This window comes from Aulonocara stuartgranti (assembly GCF_965226115.1).
Source record: "Aulonocara stuartgranti genome assembly, chromosome: 22".
Classification (NCBI taxonomy): domain Eukaryota; kingdom Metazoa; phylum Chordata; class Actinopteri; order Cichliformes; family Cichlidae; genus Aulonocara; species Aulonocara stuartgranti.
Window position 1 is genome coordinate 36113011 of NC_138957.1, and position 24771 is coordinate 36137781.

A 24771-nucleotide genomic window follows, 5' to 3' on the forward strand; every position below is an offset into this window, starting at 1 on the left:
TAACATGTTTGTCATATAGCAGCCACTTCAGCTATAACTATGCACTTGAACTGGGTGGGTAAAAAAAAGATCCCAATGCAAATATGCTAAAAGCAGAAATGGTAAAATATCTTGTTACCTTCAGTTTCCTGTCACGTTTGTTAATATAATCAAAGAACTATGAGTGGTCTGAAGCAACCATCGAACATTTACTCAACAACAGAGAGCCATGCTGTCAAAAGCCTGTAAGAAAAACGTGTCATGGTTTGGGTCATTGTGACCCAGTGTTTTTGAGTTCTTGTGTTTTGGTGTCATTTTTGTATTATGGTTTATGTTTTAGGTTCATTAGCAGTCTTTATGTTTGCCCTTGTGTGTATTTATGGCTGCATCTCCCTCTGTCCTGCGTTGCGATCTCCCTCATACCCAGCTGTGTGTTCTGTTCATAGTCTAAGTCTCTGTCTTTAAGAGATTCCTGCAGTTTAACTAATTGGTGTGTGTTATCTGGCTTCATGGACAGATAGAATTGGGTGTCATCTGCATAGCAGTGAAACTGTATGCTATGTCTTCTCACGATCCTGCCTAAGGGTAGAGAATTCTAACAATTAGTATAACTTGGAGGTGTTGATTCATTGAAACTAATATAATCATCCTGCTGTAAACATGTTTCTGTAAGCCAGAGTAAGACAGTTTTGATGATCAATTATTAATTCATGTACTCACAGAGATTTGGAAGAGAGACACCTAATGTTTAATAATCCACATTCTTCATTTGTTTTTTGTTGGTTTGGGTGCAGACACAGTCTCTAAGTACATGGGGTTTTGGAGAGATAACACAACATGGTAATAAAATTTCTCACAGCGTGTCGTGATTGCAGCCAGAATCAGCAGATACAGCACTCCCAGGTTCACTTCAAAACCTCCGAAACTGCTTCGTTTCCCAGCTGGAAGCTTCTTCTGAGTGTCAACACCTAAAGGGAAAAAACCCAACTTTTTTATATAATAATATTACTGATTTCTTTTTAATTGAGATTTTTAATACTGGTGCATGCCTTAATTAAATGGATCTGCCTTGTAGTAATAATGATATCTCCAACAAGTTGATCTTGTATATTTGAGAATTACAGGAAATCAGGTAAAATGTTCTACTGGAGGAAAACATGGTTGATATAATTTGGTGCAAAATCATATCTTTAGTTTATTCCCACATGTATTGATTCTTCAACAGTGTCTGACAAACCTCTTTTAAAGCAAAGGACAATATTAATAATGATAATTATGAATAATCTTCATAATTTGCTCACAGGAAGACTTATTTTGAGATGTTAGGTCCCAGCCAAGCAGGCATAGAGACCACTTAATGATGGCCAGTTTAACTCATTGGTGTGTGGCTTGATAGACAGATGAAGGTGGGTATCATCTGCACAGCAGTGGTAATGTCTGCTATGCCTTATGATGATACTGCCTAACAGAAGCATGTATAATGTAAACAAAACTGGTCCTAACACTGAACCCTGTGGAGCTCCATAATTCACTTTTTGTATGAAGATTCTTCTTTAACATTTACCTTCAAAGTAAAAGCTGAACCTTTTGTACAAACTGGCTTTAGCAACTTTAACCCTGGAGGTAAATGTTCTCTGTTTCTAGTTTGCATCGCACTCGATGCAACACACTTGATCACTTCCACACAAACGTTGCAAGACCAATCTACCAGCAATAGTGTACGAAGGCCACCAATGGGTTACTAACTTGTGTCTAGGCCTGTGTCACTGAAGCCTAAAAAAAACCTAATATTATAATTGGCTCTGAAAAATGTACATCAACTTGTTTTCTGAGGTTATTTGTGCTCCACACAATTTCTAGCAAGTTTGTTTTTAAACTTCTGTTGCACCACCGAAGAGCTCCTGCTGGATAAGCCATTAGAGTCATGCAGCACTTCCCTCCTTCATTGTAAACTTTTGAAATGTTTGTTGCTTCCTACTTACCAGCTTCTTGTATCCCAACATCAGGATGCTGCTCTCCATCGTCTATCATCTGCACCTCGCTGTACTCTCTCTGTCGTCCATCACTGTGGGTCCTTCTGCTGTATTTCACTCTAAAATCTGCTGCAGCTTGAATTTCTGCGGACATCTTGGTGGGTGAGAGTGTTTGACGAGGCTTCAGTGTCTGTCTGGTTTGTTTCTGAGTCGGGCGGCTTTTAATAGACATCAAACAGGAAGTAGCAGCAGACCAAACCACCAACAGAGGGGCCAACTTCATTTCTGCTTTGCATTGTGGTTAGCAAACTTTTTACTGAGAGTTTGTTTAAAATAAAAAAAGAAGCTAAAAAGTTATTTATAAATATAAGTCAGCAGCAATAATCGGCACATAATGCCTTTTTCATGAGTCTTCCTGGTTTCATGACTCTGTACACATCATAAGTACGTAGAAGCACATGAGTGTCACAGGAAATATGAGGTCGGGCCCTGTGTCACTGGTGTGTTTCTCTCAGCACAGACTGGCCACCACAGCCTCTTCAGGTCACACACTTTATTTTCCAGCACACACATGAAATGTTTCTGACTGAGCTGCTCTGCTGTTGAGCCCGACTGAGGGAAATGTGTTTTATAGGATTTAGTTCCAGCTTCTCCCAACCGGCCACAGTGAGCTTGTCCACTTACTGCGTGTGTCTTCAGGTCTTAGACACCACCAAAATAGAGATGCAGTCACTCTGTTTTTCAACTGAAGCTTGTCGTGTTCAAAATGTCAGAAGGAATTTCAGGAGAAAATATCTGTCTATTAAAAAGATTTCATTTGCTTTGGTATTTGAAATTCCAATTTTACAGCACTGGACTGTGATGTGATGCCAGAGTCAGCCTCACACCAAAGATGACCCTCAGAGCGGGCCGTACAGTTTTATACTACAAGAAGAACATGTATTATTATGACTATGTTCTTCCAGAAGCGGCGTGGCAGTCTGCTACAACTCCTCATTCACTCCACGTCTGCTGCTCCCTCGACCTCCTATCTGCTTCTTTTCCTGGAATCAGAGACACAAGGACACAAAAACACACCCTGCGTAGCCTTGGTTATCTAATGTTGTTATTTATTGTTCTTCTACTGATTCTAAGGTCTGGTTCAGGATACCTAGTTTGGACTCTCTGACCCAGTGTCACAGCTGGTGCAGCTATCGTGTGGTGGCGTGAATGGGGATCCAAGTTGCAGACAGTGGTGGAGATGCGAGTGAGGTTTATTTACAGTGCTCAGTAACAAAAGTGAGGGCAGAACTGAACAAAACCCTGAACTGGGGAGAACTAAAAATAACAAAACACAAAACCGTAACTCACAAGGTCACAATCAGGGAAACACATAAGGAGGTGAGCTGGGAACAAAGAGCAGGCTGTGGAGCAGAAAGCTGCAGAACAACAGAGTAACACAGACGAACCGATGAGGAACACAGGCAGGCACACACTATATATACAAACACAAGGTAATCAGGTAATGACACACAGGAGGGGAGCACAGCTGAACCTAATTCACAAGACGACAGGAAGACACAAGCTGACACAGTGATAACAGACTTACTTAGACTTAGTTCCTCCTACGCCGGGCGGCGCATCGGGCAGCTAGTGATCTCCATCGATGTCGGTCAGCAGCGACTGCTTCAGCTTCGTCCCAGGCAATGTCGACAGTTCTCAGATCGTCCATAAATGTTCGACGCCATGTGGTCTTTGGTCTGCCTTGCTTTCGCTTGCCAGTGCGTGGACGCCATGTCATGGCAATCTTAGCTGGGCGATGAGGGGGTAGGCGTAAAATATGTCCTGCAAAGCGGAAGCGCCTTTCTGCAACAACATCGGCTAATGGGCGGGTGCCTGCTCTTCGTAGGACCTCCTCATTTGTTATTCGGTCCCGGTAGGAAATTCTCAGGATTCGCCGCAAGCCACGTTGTTGAAGCACATTCAGGTGTTGAATAATTGCACTTGTTGAGCGCCAGGTTTCACTAGCGTAAAGTGCAGTAGGGAAGACGATAGAGTTCAGTAGTCTGATCTTGACCCTTACATTCAGGGAGGTCGAGTTCCAAATAGGTTGGAGACGTCGCAGGACTGGCGACTGGCGTCGACATCCCGATCAGAGACCCCGTCATTCGAGATGATGCTGCCAAGATATGTAAAATTCTCCACCTCTTCAGCACGTTGTTGGTTGATCATAACAGGAATGCGGGCACGTGCATAGCCAACTCGGAGTACCTTGTTTTTTTTGGTGCTGATTCTTAATCCAACTTTCGTTGCCTCCCTCTGCAGGGCCGCGGTCAACTTTTGGAGGTCTTCCTGAGTCGAGCCCAGCAGGGCGATGTCATCTGCGAAGTCCAAGTCAGTGAGATTACGCGCTTCGTTCCATGGGCACACCGATGCCAGCTTGGTCAACTGATCGTCGCATGATGAAGTCAATTACCAACAGCAAAAGACCAACGATGGGTCGAACACTTCCGCGATACTCTGAACCAACCTGAGCCACCCCAATGGTTCGAGGCCAAAGACCTGGCACCTTCCATGGATCTTCTTCCTGTCGATATCGGACAAATCAGCATCACTGAAGTCAAGACAGCGATCCGACTCCTCAAGAGTGGAAAGGCCGCAGGCCTGGACGAAATCCTCGCCGAAATGCTGAAGCATGGCGGACCCCATCTTGAAGCCGCCCTTACAAGACTCCTAAACGCCTGCTGGTCAACATCACAGTGATAACAGACACAGACCTTCAAAGTAAAACAGGAAATTCACAAAGACAAGCTCAGGGACACGAACAGAGCACAGGAGGGAGAACACTAAAGCACTAATCACATGAACCAAACCCTAAGAACTAATACAAAATAAGAATGAACACAACACATGAGATGACACCAAAATGAACACAAAACGCTGGGTCAACGACCAGGACCATGACACCCAGAGACTTACAGAAAACCATTTTCATGTGTATGTAAGCGTTGCTGCAAAGTCCCCGTGCACTCTATGTCTCTAAGCTTTCGACCTTCGAAAGACAGAGTGCCAACTCATATGAGCACATTTGCATTGTGTATAACAAAATAATTAAAACAGCTGCATTCAATTTTCAACCCTAATAAACTAACTCCAGATTTCCCTCAGTAATCCTGATTCATGTTGTCACAGTTCACCTGGTGAAGAGCACATTCCCAAAGGATTCTTTTTTCCCAGAGCATTTTAGCATGACACTCTTTGATTACCTCTCCATCACAGATATTTGTTTTTATCACAAAGCTGCTCTTGACAGTCCTGATAGATTTGAAACCATATTGGAAAAGATTTGTGAGAGCTGTTGTAAAAACTTTATCCCACCTTAATAGATCCATCACTAATGCACTGAACTCTTTAGTAAGAATTGGGAGCTCCCCCCCAAAACTGTGTCCTGTTTTCCAATCAGCTGTTTGTGTATAAAGTGCTGTCTCTTTGAGACATCTGTTATGTTCCCTGTATGTCCCTCTGTGATCTCCAGCTCGCTCTTGTTCATTAAATATCTGGATGTTAAAGACTTCTTTTTATTCTGAGTCCTGCGTTCGAGTCCTTCCCTCTCTTCCACACCTCGACCTGACAGTTATGTCTTAGACTGGATGTCAAATAGAAGTGAAGCTGAAACATTTTGTGACTAAAATAATATGAGACCATTTTTAGATGTTTAGGCCTCTAAATATAAATATAACTTCCATAGTTCAATGTGTTTAAATATGTGGATTTGCAAACTTTTTGTTTAATATTAATATTTTATATCATCATGAAATGTCACCACAGGGGGCAGCATAGAGCCAGAGAGTGTTAGTGTAGCTGTTCAGCCCTATAGTAAGAAACAAGAAGACTGATGAAGGAAAACACACAGGTTTGTATGAAGTCACACTAACTAACCAGCAGTAACCCACCTTTGATCAAACTGCTTTTATACAAATGATGTGAGGATGTAAAAGGAGCGTTTTGATTATTTATGAATGTATTGATTTAATATGACAATAATGGGGGTGGGGCCACCAGACCTGTCAACACTGGCTGAGTAACAAAAATATGAACACCAGACGAGAGTTAAACATTTTCATCATTTTCTTCCTGTGACTGAAAATCTCTTTGATTGTCTCTGATATCGTCTGTACTGTCGTAGATGTGCATGTCCTCTTACACTCTGATGCCTCTTCCTTCACCTTTCTGCTCAGATAGCTGAGTCACAGCTGTGCTTTACTAACAGTTATCAGAATCAGAATCAGAATCAGAATACTTTATTGATCCCTGGGGGAAATTATTTTTTGTTACAGTGCTCCATTTTAAACCAACATTAAGACAAGACAGACAATACACTAACTAAGAATAGTACAATATATACATATATATACATACATACATACATAAGTCACTTATAAATAAATATTTGGAAAAGAAACATGTGTAGTTGTAGCAGCAAACAGTGTGTTAAGTGGATGCGTTGTACAGGGAGATGGCCACAGGCAGGAATGATTTCCTGTGTCGTTCAGTGGTGCTTTTCGGTAATCTCAGTCTCTCACTGAACGAGCTCCTGTGACTGACCAACATGTCATGGAGTGGGTGGGAGGTGTTATCCAACATTGTCTTTATCTTGGACAGCATCCGCCTCTCCGACACCACCTTGAGGGAGTCCAGCTCCATCCCCACAACATTGCTGGCCTTACGGATCAGTTTATTAAGTCTGTTGGCATCTGCGACCCTCAGCCTGCTCCCCCAGCATGCAACAGCATAAAGGATCGCACTGACCACAACAGACTCATAGAAAATCCTCAGCATTTTCTGGCAGATGTTGAAGGACCTCAGTCGCCTCAAAAAATAGAGACGACTCTGGCCCTTCCTGTAAAGTGCTGTGGTGTTTTTAGCCCAGTCCAGTTTATTGTCAATGTGTACTCCAAGGTATTTATAGTCCTCCACAATGTCAACACTGACCCCCTGGATTGAAACAGGGGTCAAGTGTTTCCTGGTCTTCCTGAAGTCCACGATCAGTTCCTTGGTCTTTGCCACGTTGAGCTGCAGATGATTCTGCTCACACCACGTGACAAAGGAGTCGACCACAGCCCGGTACTCTGTCTCATCATCCCTGCTGATGCATCCAACCACCGCAGAGTCATCAGAAAACTTCTGAAGATGGCAGGTCTCTGTGCAGTGGCTGAAGTCTGTGGTGTAGAGGGTGAAGAGGAAGGGGGAGAGGACAGTCCCCTGTGGTGCCCCTGTGTTGCTAATCACCTTGTCAGACACACACTGTGGGAGACGTACATATTGTGGTCTTCCTGTCAGGTAATCAACAATCCAGGACACCAGAGAAGCATCCACCTGCATCGCTGCTAACTTATCACCCAGGAGGGTCGGCCTGATGGTGTTGAAAGCACTGGAAAAGTCAAAAAACATGACCCTCACAGTGCTCGCCGGCTGGTCCAGATGGGTGTAGACACGATTGAGCAGGTAGATGATGGCGTCCTCTGTTCCGAGACGAGGCTGATAAGCGAACTGAAGGGGATCCAGATGTGGTCTTACTATGGGTCGCAGCTGGTCTAGGATGAGCCTTTCCAGGGTCTTCATGATGTGGGAGGTCAGTGCCACGGGCCTGTAATCCTGGGGGCCACTGGGACGAGGCGTCTTTGGTACAGGGACGAGGCATGATGTCTTCCACATCACCGGGACCCTCTGCAGACTCAGACTCAGCATAAACAGTTTATGAAAGACTCCACACAGCTGGGGGGCACAGGCCTTGAGGACAAGGGGACTCACTCCGTCTGGTCCAGCAGACTTGCCTGAGTGAAGTCTCCTCATTTGCATCTCAACCTGGTATTGAGTGAAGGTGATGGGTGGGGGAGGGGTGTCAGGAATCTCACAGGAGGCAACATGTGAAGAGAGAGGCTGGCACAGTGGTGTGGCTCTGGATTCCAGGCTGACTGCAGGTGAGGTTGTGGGGGTGGGAGCAGACACTGTGGTGTCGAATCTATTGAAAAACAGATTCAACTCGTCGGCTCTATTCTCACCTCCCTCAGCTCCCCTGCTGTTGGTTGGCCTGAATCCAGTGATGGTCTTCATGCCCCTCCACACCTCTCTCATGCTGTTCTGCTGGAGTTTCCACTCCAGCTTCCTCCTGTAATTGTCCTTAGCCTCTCTGATCTTGTCCTTTAGTAACACCTGGATCTTCCTCACCTCCTCTTTGTTGCCCCCTCTGAAAGCCCTCTTCTTGTTGTTGAGGAGGGCTTTGATGTCCTTAGTCACCCACGGCTTGTTATTTGGGTAACAATGAACAGTCTGAGCTGGAACAATGGAGTCGGTGCAGAAAGTTATGTAGTCTGTGATACACTCAGTAAGCCCATTGATGTCCTCGGCGTGAGGCTCACAGAGTGTTTCCCAGTCGGTCACCTCGAAACAGCCCTGTAGTTCCGCTATTGCCTCCTCTGACCACCTCCTAACAGTCCTGGTGGTCACAGGTTCCCTCCTCACAATTGGCACATAGCGGGGGGTGAGGTGAATCAGGTTATGATCTGACCTACCAAGTGGGGGGAGGGAGGAGGAGCTGTATGCATCCTTGACGTTAGCATACAGTAAGTCTAAAGTTTTCTCTCCCCTGGTGGGACAGTCCACATATTGTTTGAATGTTGGTAGTGTATTGTCCAGTGATACATGGTTGAAGTCACCCGAGATCACAATAAAGGCACTCGGGTGCTGAGTCTGTAGCCGAGCTATGGCAGAGTGGATAGTGTCACATGCAGCTGTGGGGTTAGCAGAGGGGGGAACATAAACAGCCACCAAGATGACGTGAGAGAATTCCCTGGGTAAATAATACGGCCTGAGTCCAACAGCACACAGTTCAGTGTCCGGGCAACAAATCCTTTCTTTGATTGTTATGTTGGCAGGGTTACACCACCGGTTGTTAACTAAAACAGCAAGCCCACCTCCTTTACGCTTACCGCTAGCGATGCTGTCCCTGTCCGCCCGAACAGTGTGGAAGCCTTCCACGGAAGCATTCTCATCGGGAATGACCTGGTGCAGCCATGATTCGGTGAAACACATCAGGCTACACTCTCGATATTCCCTCTGACTCCGTACCAGTGCTGAGAGCTCGTCGATTTTACTTGCCAACGATCGCACATTTCCCATCACGATAGACGGCAGACACGGTTTAAACCTCCTCCTGGCTTCGAGCCTCCGCTGTCTCACCGTCACCTTTTTTCTTCTCTTCTGTCCTTGACCTCTGCATCCCCGATGTGTTTTCCTCCAAATTTCAGCTGGTACTTCTGCGGGCACTTCTGCGGGCCTGGCCAGCGAGCTGGCCGGCATCAGGGCGATCAGCTGATCTCTGGAGTAAACAGTCCGTGCGTGTAGGAGATGTGCCGCGGTCCCGTTCCATGATAAAAGTAACAGTTCCACGGCCACCAGAAGAACAAAAACTCTCTCAATCCACATGATTGAGTAAGAGATAGAAAACGGAGGAAAATACAAGTCAGAAAAAAAAAAAGAATACGTAAGAAAAAAGAGCTAAACTAAGAGAAAAGCAGGAGCGACTGTAACAGGCTGCACGCTGGTTGGCGCATACTGCTCTGTGTTCACTGTGCTTGGATAATTATTTTCTAGTTCCTGATTTTATTTTTTTTGTCTCCTCAGTCTGTCATGTCCTCATGTCTGTTTATCCACAGTTAAAGTGTCAAGTTCACATATTGCCATCTGAGTCTCAGTGTGTTTTTGTTACTTCCTGTTTTACTTTGATAATCTCCCATTTTGTGTGCGTTATATTCAGTGTTGGGTAAGTTACTTTAAAATAGTAACTTAGTTACATTACTAGTTACTTCTCTCAAAAGTAACTCAGTTACTTCAAGTTACTCGTTACTTTCAAAGTAACTAGTTACTAGGGAAAGTAACTTTGGTTTTACTCAGAATTCTCTTGTTAATGTGTTTCTTCCATAACTTTGCCAGTCTTCTAGCTTGCTTACTTGCCACAAGTGCACTGTGCCACCTACCAATAGAAAGGATATGATAACGTGCATATTTCCACGAGAGAAATCCCACGCCTGGACCGTCATTGACTGCTGCCATGATTCTAGCCTACGTCACAGAGTCATGTGCGCCTTTTACATCCAACACAAAAACTGCAGTCGTAGTGCTTTCGATTGTACTCAGAACTCAGAAATTCTGCCTTCTGAATAGGAAGATGTAGGTAACACCAGACTGCAGATGAGCTGCATACAGGGCTGGACTGGGACAGAAAATTGGCCCGGGCATTTTGACTAGAAACTGGCCCACCATTATAGGAAAAATCATAAAGCCTTTGAATGAAAACAAACACTGTTGTGACAGTGATGTTCACTGTTTTGATGGTATATATGCATCAATCTATCAATCGTTTGTTGTAAGACTCAGATAATTATTTTTTAAAAGCTAGACATTTTAAATGAGAATAAGAAAGAAAAGTATTTCTTTGTGCCCCCCATTCCCTGTTAATGCCCTACATGCCCCCTTGGCCACACTTTGCTAGATCCGCACCTGCACAGTTACCAGCTGTCAGCTACCTAAAAAAGGATCCTGGGGTTATTTGTCTCTCAGAAACAGTTCATAACTTCCCTTCAACTCATTCATGTCATCTAAAAGGTAAACCTGTTTCTCCATCACCTGCTCAGCTCTGATGATCCAGTAAGGACATCTCCTGGTTTCATCTTCATGTTTCCCTCTCACCAGATAACCAAACCATATCATGACCAGCAGCTTTTTTTTTTACAGCTGTGGCTCCAGCAAACATCAGCTGATACTAGAAATTAATATTAAATAAATTCTAACAACAGCTGATCAAGCTTAAACGTGCTGCTGTTGTTTAGCGCGACATCCGCTGGTTTCCTCTTTCGGCGCAAAGTGGGCGATAAACAAACAAGAGAGCCGATCAGCTGATCATTGATCAGTTTCATGATTGAAGTAGAAACGGGAGAGGGAGGGGGGAGAATGAAAGAAGAAGAGGCAGCTGTGCAGCGTAAAGACACAGAATAACTCCAGCTTTGTGCCTTTTTCATTGTAGCTGAATTACGGGACAAACTGTTCCTTTTCACCTCAATAAGAAACGCGTAATATTTTCTCTGAATACCAGACGGGACGGTTGGCAACTCTAATAACTTATGAACAAATTAAGGTTCAACATCATTAACTTCATAGCACCACCCAGCTGTGTAGAAACTCCGTCATGCTAGCTAGCACGCAGTACGGAAAAAGTCAGAATAACGAAAATAAACTCCACCTAAGCTTGGTTTATATCTGACCCAGAGAGACTGCAGGTCATAACTTCTTACCTGAAGTTCAGTTCACACTTGGACCGGCGGCCGCCTCGGGTCTCTTTTCCTTCTGCGTCCCTTTTCCCTCATCCACCTGCTGCCTCCACCACTTGCTAATGTTACTGAATCTGTGGAAACTCCGCGATGCCACCACACGAAGTAACGAGTAACGACCCTATCTAAATCCCAGTAACGAGTAACGCGTTCCTGATTTTGGCATAATAACTAGTTACCGTGCTCGTTACCACAATAATAACGTAGTTACTGTAACGCGTTACTTAATAACGCGTTAGTCCCAACACTGGTTATATTGGTGTTCATGTCTCATCAGTCAGATTCTGTTCAGCTGTGTTCCCCAGGTGTGTCCACTCTGCACTAATCTCCTCCTGAGTAAATATTGTCTGTCTCCCTCTGGTCTCTGTCATGTTGTCCCATCAAGCTGTGTTCCTGTGAATTTCATGGGTTCTGTGTCCTCCCAGTTGTTTCCCAGTTTCTTAGTTTCTAGTTTAATGTGTTGCCTGAGGTTTTGTTAGTGGTGCCAAGATGAAGCTTCATGAAGCACTGAAGCTTTCCATCCAACTGGCCACTTATGAGCCGACGCTTCATGACGTGTCACTTGCTCTACTGTGCCATCAAGTGGACAATAAATGTAAAACAGGCAAAGACATTATAATGACATAACTTTGGTGTGAAGCTTTGAATAGAACGAACAGAAAAGAATAGAATAAATAGAATAGAAAGAATAGAATTAGTGAATAATGTTTGTGATGGCAGTACATAAATTCCAAATATAATCTTAATCTGTCTTTATGATCTTTATGATACAACATGTAATTTATTTTTATATCATAATAACCTTTTATTTTTATTTAATAAAATCTTTTCCACTGTGTTTTGCTTCAGTCAGTTTCTCTTTTTTTGAGATGATTTCACCTGATTTAGAAAAAACCCTTTCACAGCTCACAGATGAAGCAGGTGTAGCCGAAGAAGCAACAGCAAGTTTATACAAGTTGGGATGAACATTTTCAGTCCTGCCCAGTACTCGTGGGGATTCTTCAGTCTTCCACTGTTTGGTTCACTCAGGTATGTTTGGACCTGCACTGTTGTGTCTGTAATAAAATTTTGAGTCCTCGTCTGCAGGACTGTGGTGTCCAAACTAGGCCTGAAAAACCAAAACCCCTGCACCACTTTTATATTTCATGATTAAAATTAAAACAAAACACAACATGCAGAGAAACAGAATCAACTTTCTGGGTTTGTCCAAAGTTTATTTAACAAATTATACAGCATGTATTAATGTTATATTTTTATTTATTCATACATGATTTGAGTTTATGAACTCTACTACTCCCATAGTTATTTCTTCAGTGTTGTTTTTGGACAGAGACCATTGAAACAGTACAGAAAGTGGGGAGAGAGGGGCTGAGCTGCAGCACAGAGCCTGGGCTGAACACAAACCTGAGACTCTGCAGTACTTTTTACTGCTGCTAGTGTTTCTGTCCTGACAGATGTGATGATATCATCTGTGCTCTGTGATGTGCTGGTGCATGAAAATGTTTGCAGACTTTAGATTGGTCACTGAAAATATAAGACGTGCTGTGGTCGTTATTCTAAATGTGTTCAGAAATGTGGGAAACGATTGAAATACCCTGAAATATCTAAAGATTCAAAGTTCTAACATGGAAGTATTTGGGACAGCAGCTTCATCTAAAATGCAGCGTGGTCTTTCAGTCTGATCCCCCCATGTTTGTATGTCAATTTTTTCTGTTATTTGAGACGTCTGTTGATAAACTGATGGGGAGACTGTGCAAGTAAAGCCTTGTTTTGAGTACATTTTCCTCACCAGTTTCCACTTTAGGCGCTGAAAACACATATTAGACACCAGTTATTTATTTTGTGATTTATATAAATATATTTCATATAAACAGTCAACATGCAGTAAAAGAAATATCTAAATATGTATTTGTATGTATTATTTCCCATCCACGAGTCTGAAAATAATAATGCTGCTCTATGTTCACTACATCTCAGCACCTGTTTGTATCACTTCTGCTGATGCTGCAGACCGCTGTGTCTATTTTATATTTGAATTGGCCTTTTATATTTTCTTCTACTGTTTCTATTTTGTCTTATTTCTGTTTAAGAAAGACATAGTACAGAGAGGGTGGAGCTGCCTGCAGCTGTCTGTGGTGCTGAAGCTTTCAAACATTTCATACCAACACTGACTACAACTGTGACCACAGGGGGGCAGCATAGAGCCAGAGAGTGTTAGTGTAGCTGTTCAGCCCTATAGTAAGAAACAAGAAGACTGATGAAGGAAAAGCTTCTTCCACTGGTGTAACACACAGGCTTGTATGAAGTCACACTAACTAACCAGCAGTAACCCACATTTGATATTTTTTGCTGAACTTTTACAAACAAGACATTTACTGTAGTTTTAGGACCAACAGACTGATGAATAAACCAAGTAAAGCAAAGTAAAGACAAGCTGCACTTTGACTTTTATTAGAGCAATTTGCTGGAACTACAGAGTAATGAAGTACTTCAAGGTTTTGTGTGGATGACTTCCAACCTTACTGTACAGCACAGAGCACAGAGGGACAATATATGTAATCAATATATGATGCAGAATGAACAAGTAAAGACTGTAAGCTGAGTCTGAGGCTCATGCAGGACATTTCATAGTGAGGTGTCTTTGGTTGGATTATTCAAACATTTACATCAAAGCACCAAACTCATTTCTCACAGATGAAGGTCGTTGAATAAGAATAATATAACCGTCTCCATCTCCCATCACTGTCACAGCAGACTCCATAGTGATCATAACTGGGATTCTCATGTCCTTCTGCCCAGAACCTGTCAGAGAGATCAAATCTGATATGAAACTGGACTAAACTCATAACTATTGTCACATTCATATAAATATGCGTCTCTTTTGGAATATTTCCAATATTTGCTGTATTTCTTTCCCAGGTTTCTCGCCCACTTTCCCTCCTTTAGACTTTTCTCTGAGAATCATCATGCACACTAAAACAGCTTTCAAGCTTTGATGAATATGAAATCTTCCTGCTGTAAAAATGGAGAATAAAAAGAAGTCAGAGCTGACTTTCTGCTGTTTGAAACTGTTTGTCAGCTGTTTACAGACATCACTTTGAAATGTGTGTCTATCAGGTCATATTTACTGAAGCTTCTTCCTTCATATGTTCTGAAGTTTTACAAACACCAAAGAAGAAGAGACAGGAATTCTCTGAAACACTTTTTGTTCTGTGAGAAAAGAAACATTACAGCACAAAAACATGAAGACAAATTGAACAAAGTGAAATGTGTCGGTCGCTGCTTTGAACATGTTTCAATCCTGATTCCTTCAAACTGACTTGTTGTAACTGAACGTCATCACAGACTGCAGATGAAGAGAGTTCAAGCACAGCTGTTCATTCAAAGGAGGATTTCTGCTTTTCTTTACATTCAGTTTGTGGGGCTGTTGGAAAATAGCTCAGCTCATGTATTGCTGATCTATCTTCCAAAACATCCATGTTTCACTTCTAAATAATAACTCTGGAATAGAAACAAACTAATGTCTCACCTTTCTGTCAGCGCTGATCCGTCCACCCATTCCCATTTATATCCTCCTGATGTCCATTTATATCCTCCTGATGTCCATTTAGCTTCCAGACCAATCCAGGACTCTCCTCCAAATTTACTGACAAATTCCTGTTTGAGAAGAGACACAAATATTGTCTCCAGTCATGATTCAGCACTTCTGTTGTAGTGACATCATCTTGTGAACATGTCTGAAGGAAGAATAACTGTGATGAAACTTTTCTTCCATTGTGCAGAAATCAGAAAGAGCCAAAGAATCGATGAATATCAGCTCCTCCTGTAGCTCAGTCAGTGTTGCAGTGGAATCAGTGTTAACAAATCATTTGATTCAGTTGGATTGAATCAGAAAAATAATCTGGATTATGAGGATTTCTCTCATTTTATAACATTTCTGTTATTTCAATGTTTTGTGTTGACTTGGTTTCTAAGGATCATCTGAACTGGTTCCCATTTAATCCTGGTTCTTTAACTGCTTTGAATTCCTCTCCTTCATAATTCAATGTGAATCTCCAGTTTGCTGTATTGTAATCGATCCACCTCCCAAATCCTGCAATCATTTCCTGAATGGATTCTCTAATCTTCTCTCATCGGTTATTGTTCATAAAGTCATTTTAGTAGATGAGTCTAATTTACTTATTGATGATCCCTCTAACAACACTGCCACACAATTGATGAACACTGCAGCATCATTTCATGTAGTGCATCATGTTGTCGGCCCCACACATAACGCTGACCTTCCACATGTCTGACCTACTATCCAATCACAGATGTATCATCTTTGACAGGCTTACAGTCAGTGTTGTCTTCCCAGAGACAAACTGCTGTCACTCCCATGTCTTCTAATGACTGTGGACATTTTTCGATTTCTTCACTGGCAACATCAACAGTATCAGGTCAGAGTTCAAGTCTGTACCTCTTCAACCGCCCCAAGTCTCTCCTCCAGTTCTGTTGTTGGAGTTCAAACTCCTTCCTGCTGCCATCTCCCCCTGACTTCTCTCTATTAGAAACCAGTCCCTTTCATTTCAGCTGACTTTCAAACAGCCAGAGTCTTTGTGAGTGGGATCAACCCTCCTTACATCCCACTGTTTTAAATCAAGTTGCTCGTCAGCTCCTTCAGATCTTTGATCAATTCCAACCTGGTTCCAGACAAACCACAGCACTGAAACAGCTTTCATGAAAGTTACTAACCAGATTCTTCTGCGCTGGGATAAAGACTCCATTTGAGTCCTGCTTGACTTCTCTGCAGCCTTCATACTGTTGATGGTGCTCCTCTTATTAACACACTACAAACTGGCATCACTGGTGCTGCTCTCACATGCTTTTCTTCATACTTATCAAACAGATACTTCATATTAATCAATGTGTGTCCTCATCTGAGTCCCACATGCCTCAGTCCTTGGACCAGTTCTGTTCTCTTTATAAATGCTGCCCCTGTGACATCTGCTTAATGGTTTTAATGGGATCTCCTAGCACTGCTGTGCAGATGACACACACACTAATGCTTTTCTGTCGAGCCTCTCCTGCCTCAGTGAATGCTTCTCTGTCATCACTTCATGGATTTAAACTTCCTTCATCTCAAACTGAAGTTGTGCTGTTTGGCTCAGTTTCTCTGAGGAGGTCAGTCAGTACATCGTCCCCCTCACCAGTAACATCCAATCACCTGTTAAAGATCATTTTGAACCAACAGCTGCATTTTGAGCCTCACATGTCAAAGGTCAGCCAGTCTTGTTTCCTTTAGCTCAGAAATATTGCAAAGATCAAATCTTTACTGTGATTCAATCATCTGGAACTTTGAGTTCATACTTTCTCCTGCCTGATTATTGTAATTCACTTTTCACCTGCATTTCTCAGTCCTCCATAGTTGGTCTGCAGTTAGTGCAGAACTCAGCAGCAAGGCTGCAAACAAAACCTGGCCTGCAGTCTCATCTCACCTATTCTTGCTTCTCTTCACTGGCTTACAGTGAACTTCAGAATCCTCTTTTAAATCCTGTTATGAACATATAAAGCTGTGCATGAACAGGCCCCTGCTTATATAGCAGAGCTTCTTGGACCTTATCACTGCAGCCGGCCTCTCTGATCATCTAATCAGCGTCTCCCAACTGTCCCTCGCTCTGATTTGAAAACCAGAGGCCATCGTGCTTTTGAGCTTGTTGCAGCCAAACTGTGGAACAGCCTTCCTCAGACTATCAGGTCAGCTGACTGTTAACGGCTGAAACTCATTTTTACAGGTTAGCTCTCCCTCAATCTTTTCCCCTTTATTTTCCTCCATAGTTTCTAACTGTTGTGTTTCTGATGGAATGAATGTGCTGCTTTGTTTATGTGTCTGTATGTTTGCACATGTATACTTATCATCAATGTGTGGCTTTAATTCACAGTATGAAGAACTTTGTAACTCACTGTCAGCTCCATCAAAGATCACACAGACATGAACAAACACACCCACCTGTTCCTCTTTGCTGTTTATCATCACCAGATCAGCTCCTTTATCCTGACAGGCTCTCCTGCTCTGAGACCAAGTTTCACTCTCAGTGGATTTAAAGTAAAACTTGCTTCCAAACCTCGTCCATTCTTCTGGACACCACTTCCCTTAAAGTCAAACACATGTTTTAAAGACAGACTTTGTGTCCTGTTGTATCACATTAATCTTTGGTTCCTGTCATTTTCCCTGTAAATGCTTCATTTAAACTCAGGTTTTCTCTCTTATTCATAATGAACTGAAACTTACATTTATACAGAGAAACTGTTACACAGCATCAAACATTTAGGATTCAAAACAAAGACACAATCAGGTTATCACTGTGTAACACTGATGTTTTCTATCAGTTATTCAAACTTTATTACCTTCTATCTTCTCCTTCAGCTTCTTCACTTCTTCCTGTAGCTGACTGTGGTTTTTACTCAGTTCATCATAACGGCTCTGTAACTGAGTCCGGCTGGTTTTTGTGTCTTTAGAGAAAAAAAGATTCAAATTAAGTTAAAATGTTCTACAAATATATCTGTGATATAAGAACTTGGTGTTTGCTTACCTTGAAGTTCATCCTGGAGCTCAGTGTGATTCTTTTTGGTGTCATTGTAAACGTGGTTCAGTTTGTCACATTTAGCATGAAGTCTTTTGTTTTCACTCTTGTTCAAAGCATCTAAAATATTTCAGTGAAACCAAAATAAAATAAAATAAAATGAGTGAAACGTTGAACAGAAATAATCTTCTTCCTCTGCTTTGTCAAATATCAATAAGAGTCAGAAACTTGCAGCCATTGCTCTTTAACATGTCCTGTGGGTGGAGGTGTTAGAACTACAGGAAATCTGATGAGCTAAATACGTATCAACTGTGAACAAAAACCACTGACAAGATTCAGAATAATTGTGCTTCAGTGTGGAGGAAGAAGGTGAAGAGTCAAACAGCATTTCTACACCTGTAGTCAGAGATGTTATCTATATGCTTTGAAAGAATAGATTCGGACTCATGTGACATGTGCCTGTTCTCACTGAAAATATGTCTTTTTACATTCAGTCAAAGCTGCTCTGAGGCTTCAACACTTCCTCTTTCTGCTTATTTATAATTAATAAATGTTTCTTCCTGCAGCTTCCAGGAACTTCCTGTTTTCAGACGTCCTTTTGCAGGCGTCTCTGTTCTCACATCATAGATTTGTGATGTTTCTGCTGATCCAGCATTAAGTCTGTCACAGCTCCACCAGGAGCTAAAGGTCAGCTGAAGATCATCAACTGATTTAAAACATAGAATCAAACCACCTTAAAATCCAAACATCAGCAGCTGCTGGGAGTTTTCTCTGTGTTGTTGTTTTTGTTATTGTGGAGTCTTTACCTGATAATATAAAGAACCTCGAGGCAACTGTTGTTGTGATTTGATGTAATAAAAAAAGATTAATTGATATATCCCAGCAGATGAATGGAGCTAACATTAGCTTGTTAGCTACCTGCTTAATACACCAAGTGAACTAACTAGTCGCACAATGACAGACGGCCACTGTCTAACATAGTGTGGCTGCACCTGCATCAGTCTGCAGCAGATGCTGCTGCCTGTCTGCTTTGTTGATGTAATCACAGAATCAGCGTGTTGAGTGAAGAGTTTGAAGGAACAACAAGAACATTCACTCCACAACACACACAAGATATGAGCCAGGAATCATGCACACAGACACACACCTGCTAATCAGTGCTAAGTAACAGACTGATGAAATACTAGAAGCTCAGTCAGCAAAACCAACGTGTTGGTCAGGCTGTACCACACAGCAGCTCATATTATTGATCAGAGAATTCCATTTAAAATGCCACCGTGCAGTTTTTATGAAGAGGAAACTATCCTTAGAGACCAAAACTCATTTGGTCCTGAATGGAAACATGTTTTTACTGCAGCAAAGGTGCTCATTTTAACATGGGAGTCTGTGGGGACTGACTCGCTTTCAGCATCAGCCTCCAGTGGTCATTAAAGGAACTGCAGTGTTTGCTGCTTCTGTGTTGGCTTCATGTACTTCCTGTATTTGCTGTGGCAGAAGGACACGTTCTGGTTGTGAAGCTGCATGTTTGTTGGCTGCTGGGATTCAGTATCAGTCATACATTCATTTGCAGGAGAAGTTCAGAGGTTGTATCTTATCTTACAGCATATGGACAGGATGATGATCCCAGCTAACATCAGGAGGCACAGCACTCTTAGACCCAGTGTAGCACATCTGAAAGAGCCCTTCAGGACTGAAGGAGGATTCAGAGTCTGTGGTCCTGTTAGAAAGCAGTGTGGATGTTGGTTTGTGCTTATTTCCTGTCAGTCTGTGGTTAACAGACCTGTGGTTGTGGTTGTATCAGCTTAATGTCAAAAAAGGGTCGGTTGCCAAAAAACAAAGGAAATATAACATCTGCGCTGTGACTGAAAGAAGTTCCTGTTAATCAATAAGTGACGTACAAACTATTGTGGGAAAGAATTTAAATTAAAAAGGTTCATACAGCAAATGGAGAAACAGATGTTTGGTGGGCTGCAGTAATTTGGCATTAAAAGCTGACTGTAACAAACTGGAAGTACATTTAGATTCATAATTGACTTACCTCCTTCCTGTGACTGAAAATGATCATAACTATCTCTGATCTCATCTGTACTCTCGTAGATATCCACCTCCCTCTGCTCCCACTCTGCTCCGTCCTGCTTTCTGCTGTATCTCACCTTCTTTGATAGATCTGGTTTGGCATAAATATCTGAGGACATCGTGAGAGGACTGAGACGCTGAGCAGGAGTTTAAACTGTACTCTAACAGTTCTGCAGTACTGACCCTGGAAGATATCGTGCTGTTTTATTCTTGTCCAGCCTTCTGTCTGCTTTCAGGCAGGAAGAAGCTTTGAGGAAGTGGCAGCGTGTAAGGAAACACAGACTGTGTGATTAATTTGCATAAAAATGTCTTAACTGCATTTGTTTCTCTTAACTACAGATAAAACTCTGTGTTGTACAATATGTGTACTTTGTTGAGCTTTTGACTGAGTTTGCATAAAGCAGAAAATGTATAAACTCTTCTTTTTCTAAAGACGTTGAACATTCACACATAAAAGCACAAACACAGTCACACCTCAGTGTCACAGTTGGTTCGACCCAGGAAATGTTATTTTGTCAGTTACAGTTTGTTTTCTTGCTGTTGCCTTATAGAGAAACAAACTGTTGAACTGTTGAGGTTCATCCAGTCGATGTGGAAAGTTTGAACCACGTCTCAAACACTCTTTAAATGAACAACAATTAAATTTAGCTTCACTGCTGACCGAAGATTTTAAAAAGAACAAGATGTTTGTGTTCATTCATTTGTGTTTTTCCCTTTTTAGGTCACTCTGTAACTTTTTCTTTCAATTCTACATTTTGCACTTTCAGGAAAACTGATGCAGTTCATTTTTTGTGTTCTTTGATTTGATTTTCAAAGGAATACAGAAGTACTTGTGTGAAAAAGTGTCCAACATAAGGAGGAAAAGTTTTTTGAAATTACAGTGCACTTAAATGTTGCACATCTTACTGTGAGGTCACCAGGAAATACTCCTTGTTGTTGGGCCGTCCTGGTTAACACACCTCTGCAACATTACATGAGAGTCGGGCACTCGGCCTCTGGATTTGTAAATCTGGGCTCGTGGGTTCAAACACTCCTCAGCCTCCCTGAGAAGGTTTATGTCAGAATATTGAAGGAGAAACTCCATCCAATTGTGAAATCTCAAATTCAGAGCAACAGTGTGGTTTCCATCCTGGTCATGCAGCACTGGACGAGCTCTTCATTCTCTCCAGGATGTGTGGGAGTGATGAGCCCAGCTGGAGCTCCTCCACACTGAAAGCACCTGACTAGGATTACACCTGTGTGCTACTTAGGTGTTGGAGGTTTGTCCAACTGGAGGACACACGTTGTCTTAATCATTCAATTCACTTTGACTTCTACAGCTCCAAATCACAGCAACAGCCTCAAGGTGCTTTATGTTGTGAGGTCGACCCTACAATAACATTATAGTAACAAGTTTGCTGTTTGTGTGTTTTCCAGTGAAGTAGGAGAAACACTGCAGTGTGGGAACAGGAACTAAACACAATCAGGTCTGCAGCATCAAATCATTTCACTTCTAATGTTCAAAATCAAACATCTAACATATTGGAATCAAATTCCTCACAGCGTGTCATGATTCCCACCACAATCAGCAGATACAGCACTCCCAGGTTCACTTCAAAAGCTCTGAACCAGCTTCTTCTCACAGCTGGAAGCTTCTTCTCGGTGTGAACATCTACAAAGATAAAACAAAAAGTCCATTTATGAAGCACTAATGAGAGACTTTGGAGCTTTTTATTAATCCTCACTGTAGGAATGATCCCAGTAGAAAGTAAATCAGATTTACCAAACAAATTAGTCGAGTTTGTTAAAAAGTTACAGGAACTCAAACAAGGACAAAGTAACATTAGTCCATTCCAGCTGTTGTGATCAGTCGATGCATTTCTGGCCACTTCTTGGTCGCAGCTTTTGAATAGATCAGTGAGAGAAAAACAATCCTCCTCTCAATATAAGGACTAAATGAGCAAAACTATCCTGATGGACGTGAGGGAACGTAGAAAGAAGTGTAGAAACCTGAGGGACAAATATGGAGGAGAGTCCCAGAATATTCGTTTGTATGATGATCATCTGCACGCGGGTCAGAGCTGTGAGGAAAGTGTAATGCTGAGGAACAACCATGAACTGTGGAAACTTTAAAGCTGATTTATAACAGAGTGGTGCTGGGTGTGTGTTACTCTGTGTTTGTGCTTCAGTTACACTCAGTTAGCTTTCTGCTAGCTGTTTCCATCAGTTTGCTTCTCTCCTCTCTACACTCACTCATACTGCATTTTGATGCAGCTGAACTCACAATGAATCTGCATCTTTCTGTTCCTGTTGTCAGACCACAGAACAACTATGACCTACTGATTTAAACGTGCTGCATTAACTACAGGGGGAAGCTGCTAACACACTGCAGCTGCATACCAAGCTGCTGCTCTGCACCTCTGAAAGACGCATTTTTGGAAGCACAACATTGTCGGACAAACTCGACATTCACATATGTTTAAAACAATGACTGTGTGGACAATCTGGCTGTATTTACAGTCATGTTATCACTTGGAGAGGAAGCAGAAAGAGCTGTGCTGCTCCTATTGGCTGCTTCTCTCTGCCACTCACAGACCTCTTCCTGAAAGCAGAGCAGCAGCTGAACCAGTTTGACTTGAAGCCACAGACACTGAAACAGTCAGACGGTTAGAAACGGAGCTCCTAACTGGGAGTAAACAGGCCCAGTGCAACAAATGATCTGTGTGCCAGTTTGGACTGGAAACATATTCTGGGCACATGTGACACGAACACTAATATGTCTTAAAGTGGTCGGATATCAGAGCTTTAAAAGACACTGAACAACACTTTCTTTTTTTTTTTTTTTTTTTTTTTTTATTAATATTTTTGGATGGACAGAAACATTAATAAATAAATATACAACTGCAATAATCATACTGTCAGTTCTCTGTCCATTTCTAAACAAACAAACAAACTAAGACAAGCAAACAAACAACACACTAACAAAAAAAAAAAAAAAAAAAAAAAAAAAAAATTACATAAATAAATAAATAAAATAAATAAAACCCAGGAGAAACAAAATAATACACCGCCTCCTGGAAAACATCAGCAAAAACAAAAACGAATAAGGGTAAAACCCCCTGGTGCAAAAAAAAAAAAAAAAAAAAAAAAAAGACAACAAAGTGCAACAAATGATCTGTGTGCCAGTTTGGACTGGAAACATATTCTGGGCACATGTGACACGAACACTAATATGTCTTAAAGTGGTCGGATATCAGAGCTTTAAAAGACACTGAACAACACTTTCATCACCAACATTTTCTTTGGTTTGGTCACTTTGACGATTTCCTGCTTACCAGCTTCTTGTAGGCCAACGTCAGGGTGCTGCTCTCCATCATCTAACACCTCCACCTCACTCTGCTCTCTCACTCCTCCATCCTCTTGGGACCCTCTGCTGTATTTCACCCTGAAATCTTCAACACTTTGAATTTCTGTAGACATTTTGAGCTGAAAGATCTTTGAGCAGCTTCACCGTCTGTCTGTGTCTTTAAGTCCGACAGCTTTGAAGAGAAAACAAAGAGGAAGTAAAACAGGACGAGTCACAGTTCTTCTGACACGTCAGGAGGCGTCAGACTGTCAGTTATGTACAAATGAAAACAACATTCAACAAGATCTGAAGTTCAGTTACAAGAATGTAAAACACTGGAAGAAGTTTTGTTTTTAATATTTTCTATCACAGAGATAATAAGCTTTAACTCAGCAGCTGCAGTATGTTTATAATAACACGGCTTTGTTAGACGCTGCCTTCTACAAACTGTAAGTACATCGAAGCAGCAGAGAGAAGAAGTGTTTGTGACACAGGAAATATGTCAGAGTGAACTATTTATTCATCTTTATTTTTACCAGCACAGAAACTAACAGGGCAGCGTGGTGCTGCAGTGGTGAGCACCATCACTTCTCAGAAAGAGAGTTCCTGTTTTGGGTGGAGTCTTTCTGTGTGGAGGCTCATGGTCCTGGTCTGTGAGCCAGCGTTTGTGTTTGACGTCTGATTCTGGTTCATTTCTTATTCTGAGGTGAAGTTTTGGTCATGATTGTTGTGTCTCTGTTTGTGTCCCAGGTCTTAGTTTGTTATCTAGCCTCAGGTTTTCTGTTATCATCCCCCCTCTGTGTCCCCGCCCTCTTCCTGTGTTAGTATCTCTCTGTGAAGTCAGTCTTGTCTCCATGCTGATTGGCCTGTTCCCCAGTCGTGTCTCTGTTTCTCTCCCTCCCTCTGTTCCCTGTGTTCAGTCAGTCTGTGTCTCAGTGTGTGTTTCTGCTGTTTCCTGTTTTACTCTGACAGTCTCTCGTCCTGTGTGCATCTTGTTTAGTTTTGCTTCCTGGTCTCGTTAGTTTGATTATGTTCAGCTTTGTTCCCACCTGTGATCTGTTCCCTTGTGTTTCTTCTCACAGCCTCCTTCATTCCCTCCAGCTGTGTGTTCGTCTGTTTAGTATTTCTTGGTCTAGTTTTGGTGTTTTGTAGTCAGTAATAATTGTCTTTAAGTTTGGTTTCTGTCTCCGACTCCCACATTTTATCTGCTATCCTGCCTTGCCTCACACAGCGGTACATGACAGGAGATCTCGAGCACTAAAATAAAGCAGCAGACTCCGACCTACAAGTGGCAGCAAGTAGCCGTTTCCTTTTCTTGAGGAAAAGCTGAAGTGGAAGCGTTGGCTCACCCCTGGTAGGAGCACATTTTCAGTGGTACTCACCGGGCTCTAAGGGGTCCTCAAAGACGCCGTGTTCGTCCACCTGCTGCCCCGCCTGCACCTGATGCTCTGCAGCTGAAAGTGGGCATCATCCACCCATCTCTGGTTGCT

General features: G+C 42.2%; 1 protein-coding gene across 7 annotated transcripts; it reads right to left on the bottom strand.

The window, feature by feature from the left end:
* Positions 1-13786: 13786 nt before the first annotated feature.
* Positions 13787-23504, bottom strand: LOC309699523 (C-type lectin domain family 12 member B-like). Of its 7 annotated transcripts, XM_082522591.1 has the most exons (7): positions 19919-20357; positions 19481-19597; positions 17890-18000; positions 17705-17809; positions 17307-17449; positions 14847-14974; positions 13787-14119 (listed from the first exon to the last, which is right to left on the bottom strand). In XM_082522591.1, the coding sequence occupies exons 1-7, from the start codon at positions 20073-20075 to the stop codon at positions 13999-14001; spliced, it is 882 nt and encodes a 293-aa protein (XP_082378717.1). In that variant the 5' UTR covers positions 20076-20357; the 3' UTR covers positions 13787-13998. The 7 variants fall into 7 exon arrangements, 6 of the variants coding, with proteins under 6 accessions (XP_082378717.1, XP_082378719.1, XP_082378716.1 ...); XM_082522593.1 differs by lacking the exons at positions 13787-14119; positions 14847-14974 and having other exon boundaries at positions 16806-17449; positions 17890-17909; positions 17982-18000; XM_082522594.1 differs by lacking the exons at positions 13787-14119; positions 14847-14974; positions 19481-19597; positions 19919-20357 and adding exons at positions 21497-21607; positions 23271-23504 and having other exon boundaries at positions 16821-17449; positions 17890-17909; positions 17982-18000.
* Positions 23505-24771: the final 1267 nt, after the last annotated feature.

Excerpts from the sequence above, each read along its gene's own strand:
- LOC309699523 (XM_082522590.1), bottom strand. The coding sequence starts at position 20,075 with ATGTCCTCAGATATTTATGCCAAACCAGATCTATCAAAGAAGGTGAGA. Across the intron at positions 18,001-19,480 it reads CATCATCCTGTCCATATGCT|ATGCTTTGAACAAGAGTGAA; the intron begins GTAAGATAAGAT and ends GAAATATTTTAG. Across the intron at positions 17,810-17,889 it reads GCTCCAGGATGAACTTCAAG|ACACAAAAACCAGCCGGACT; the intron begins GTAAGCAAACAC and ends TTTTCTCTAAAG.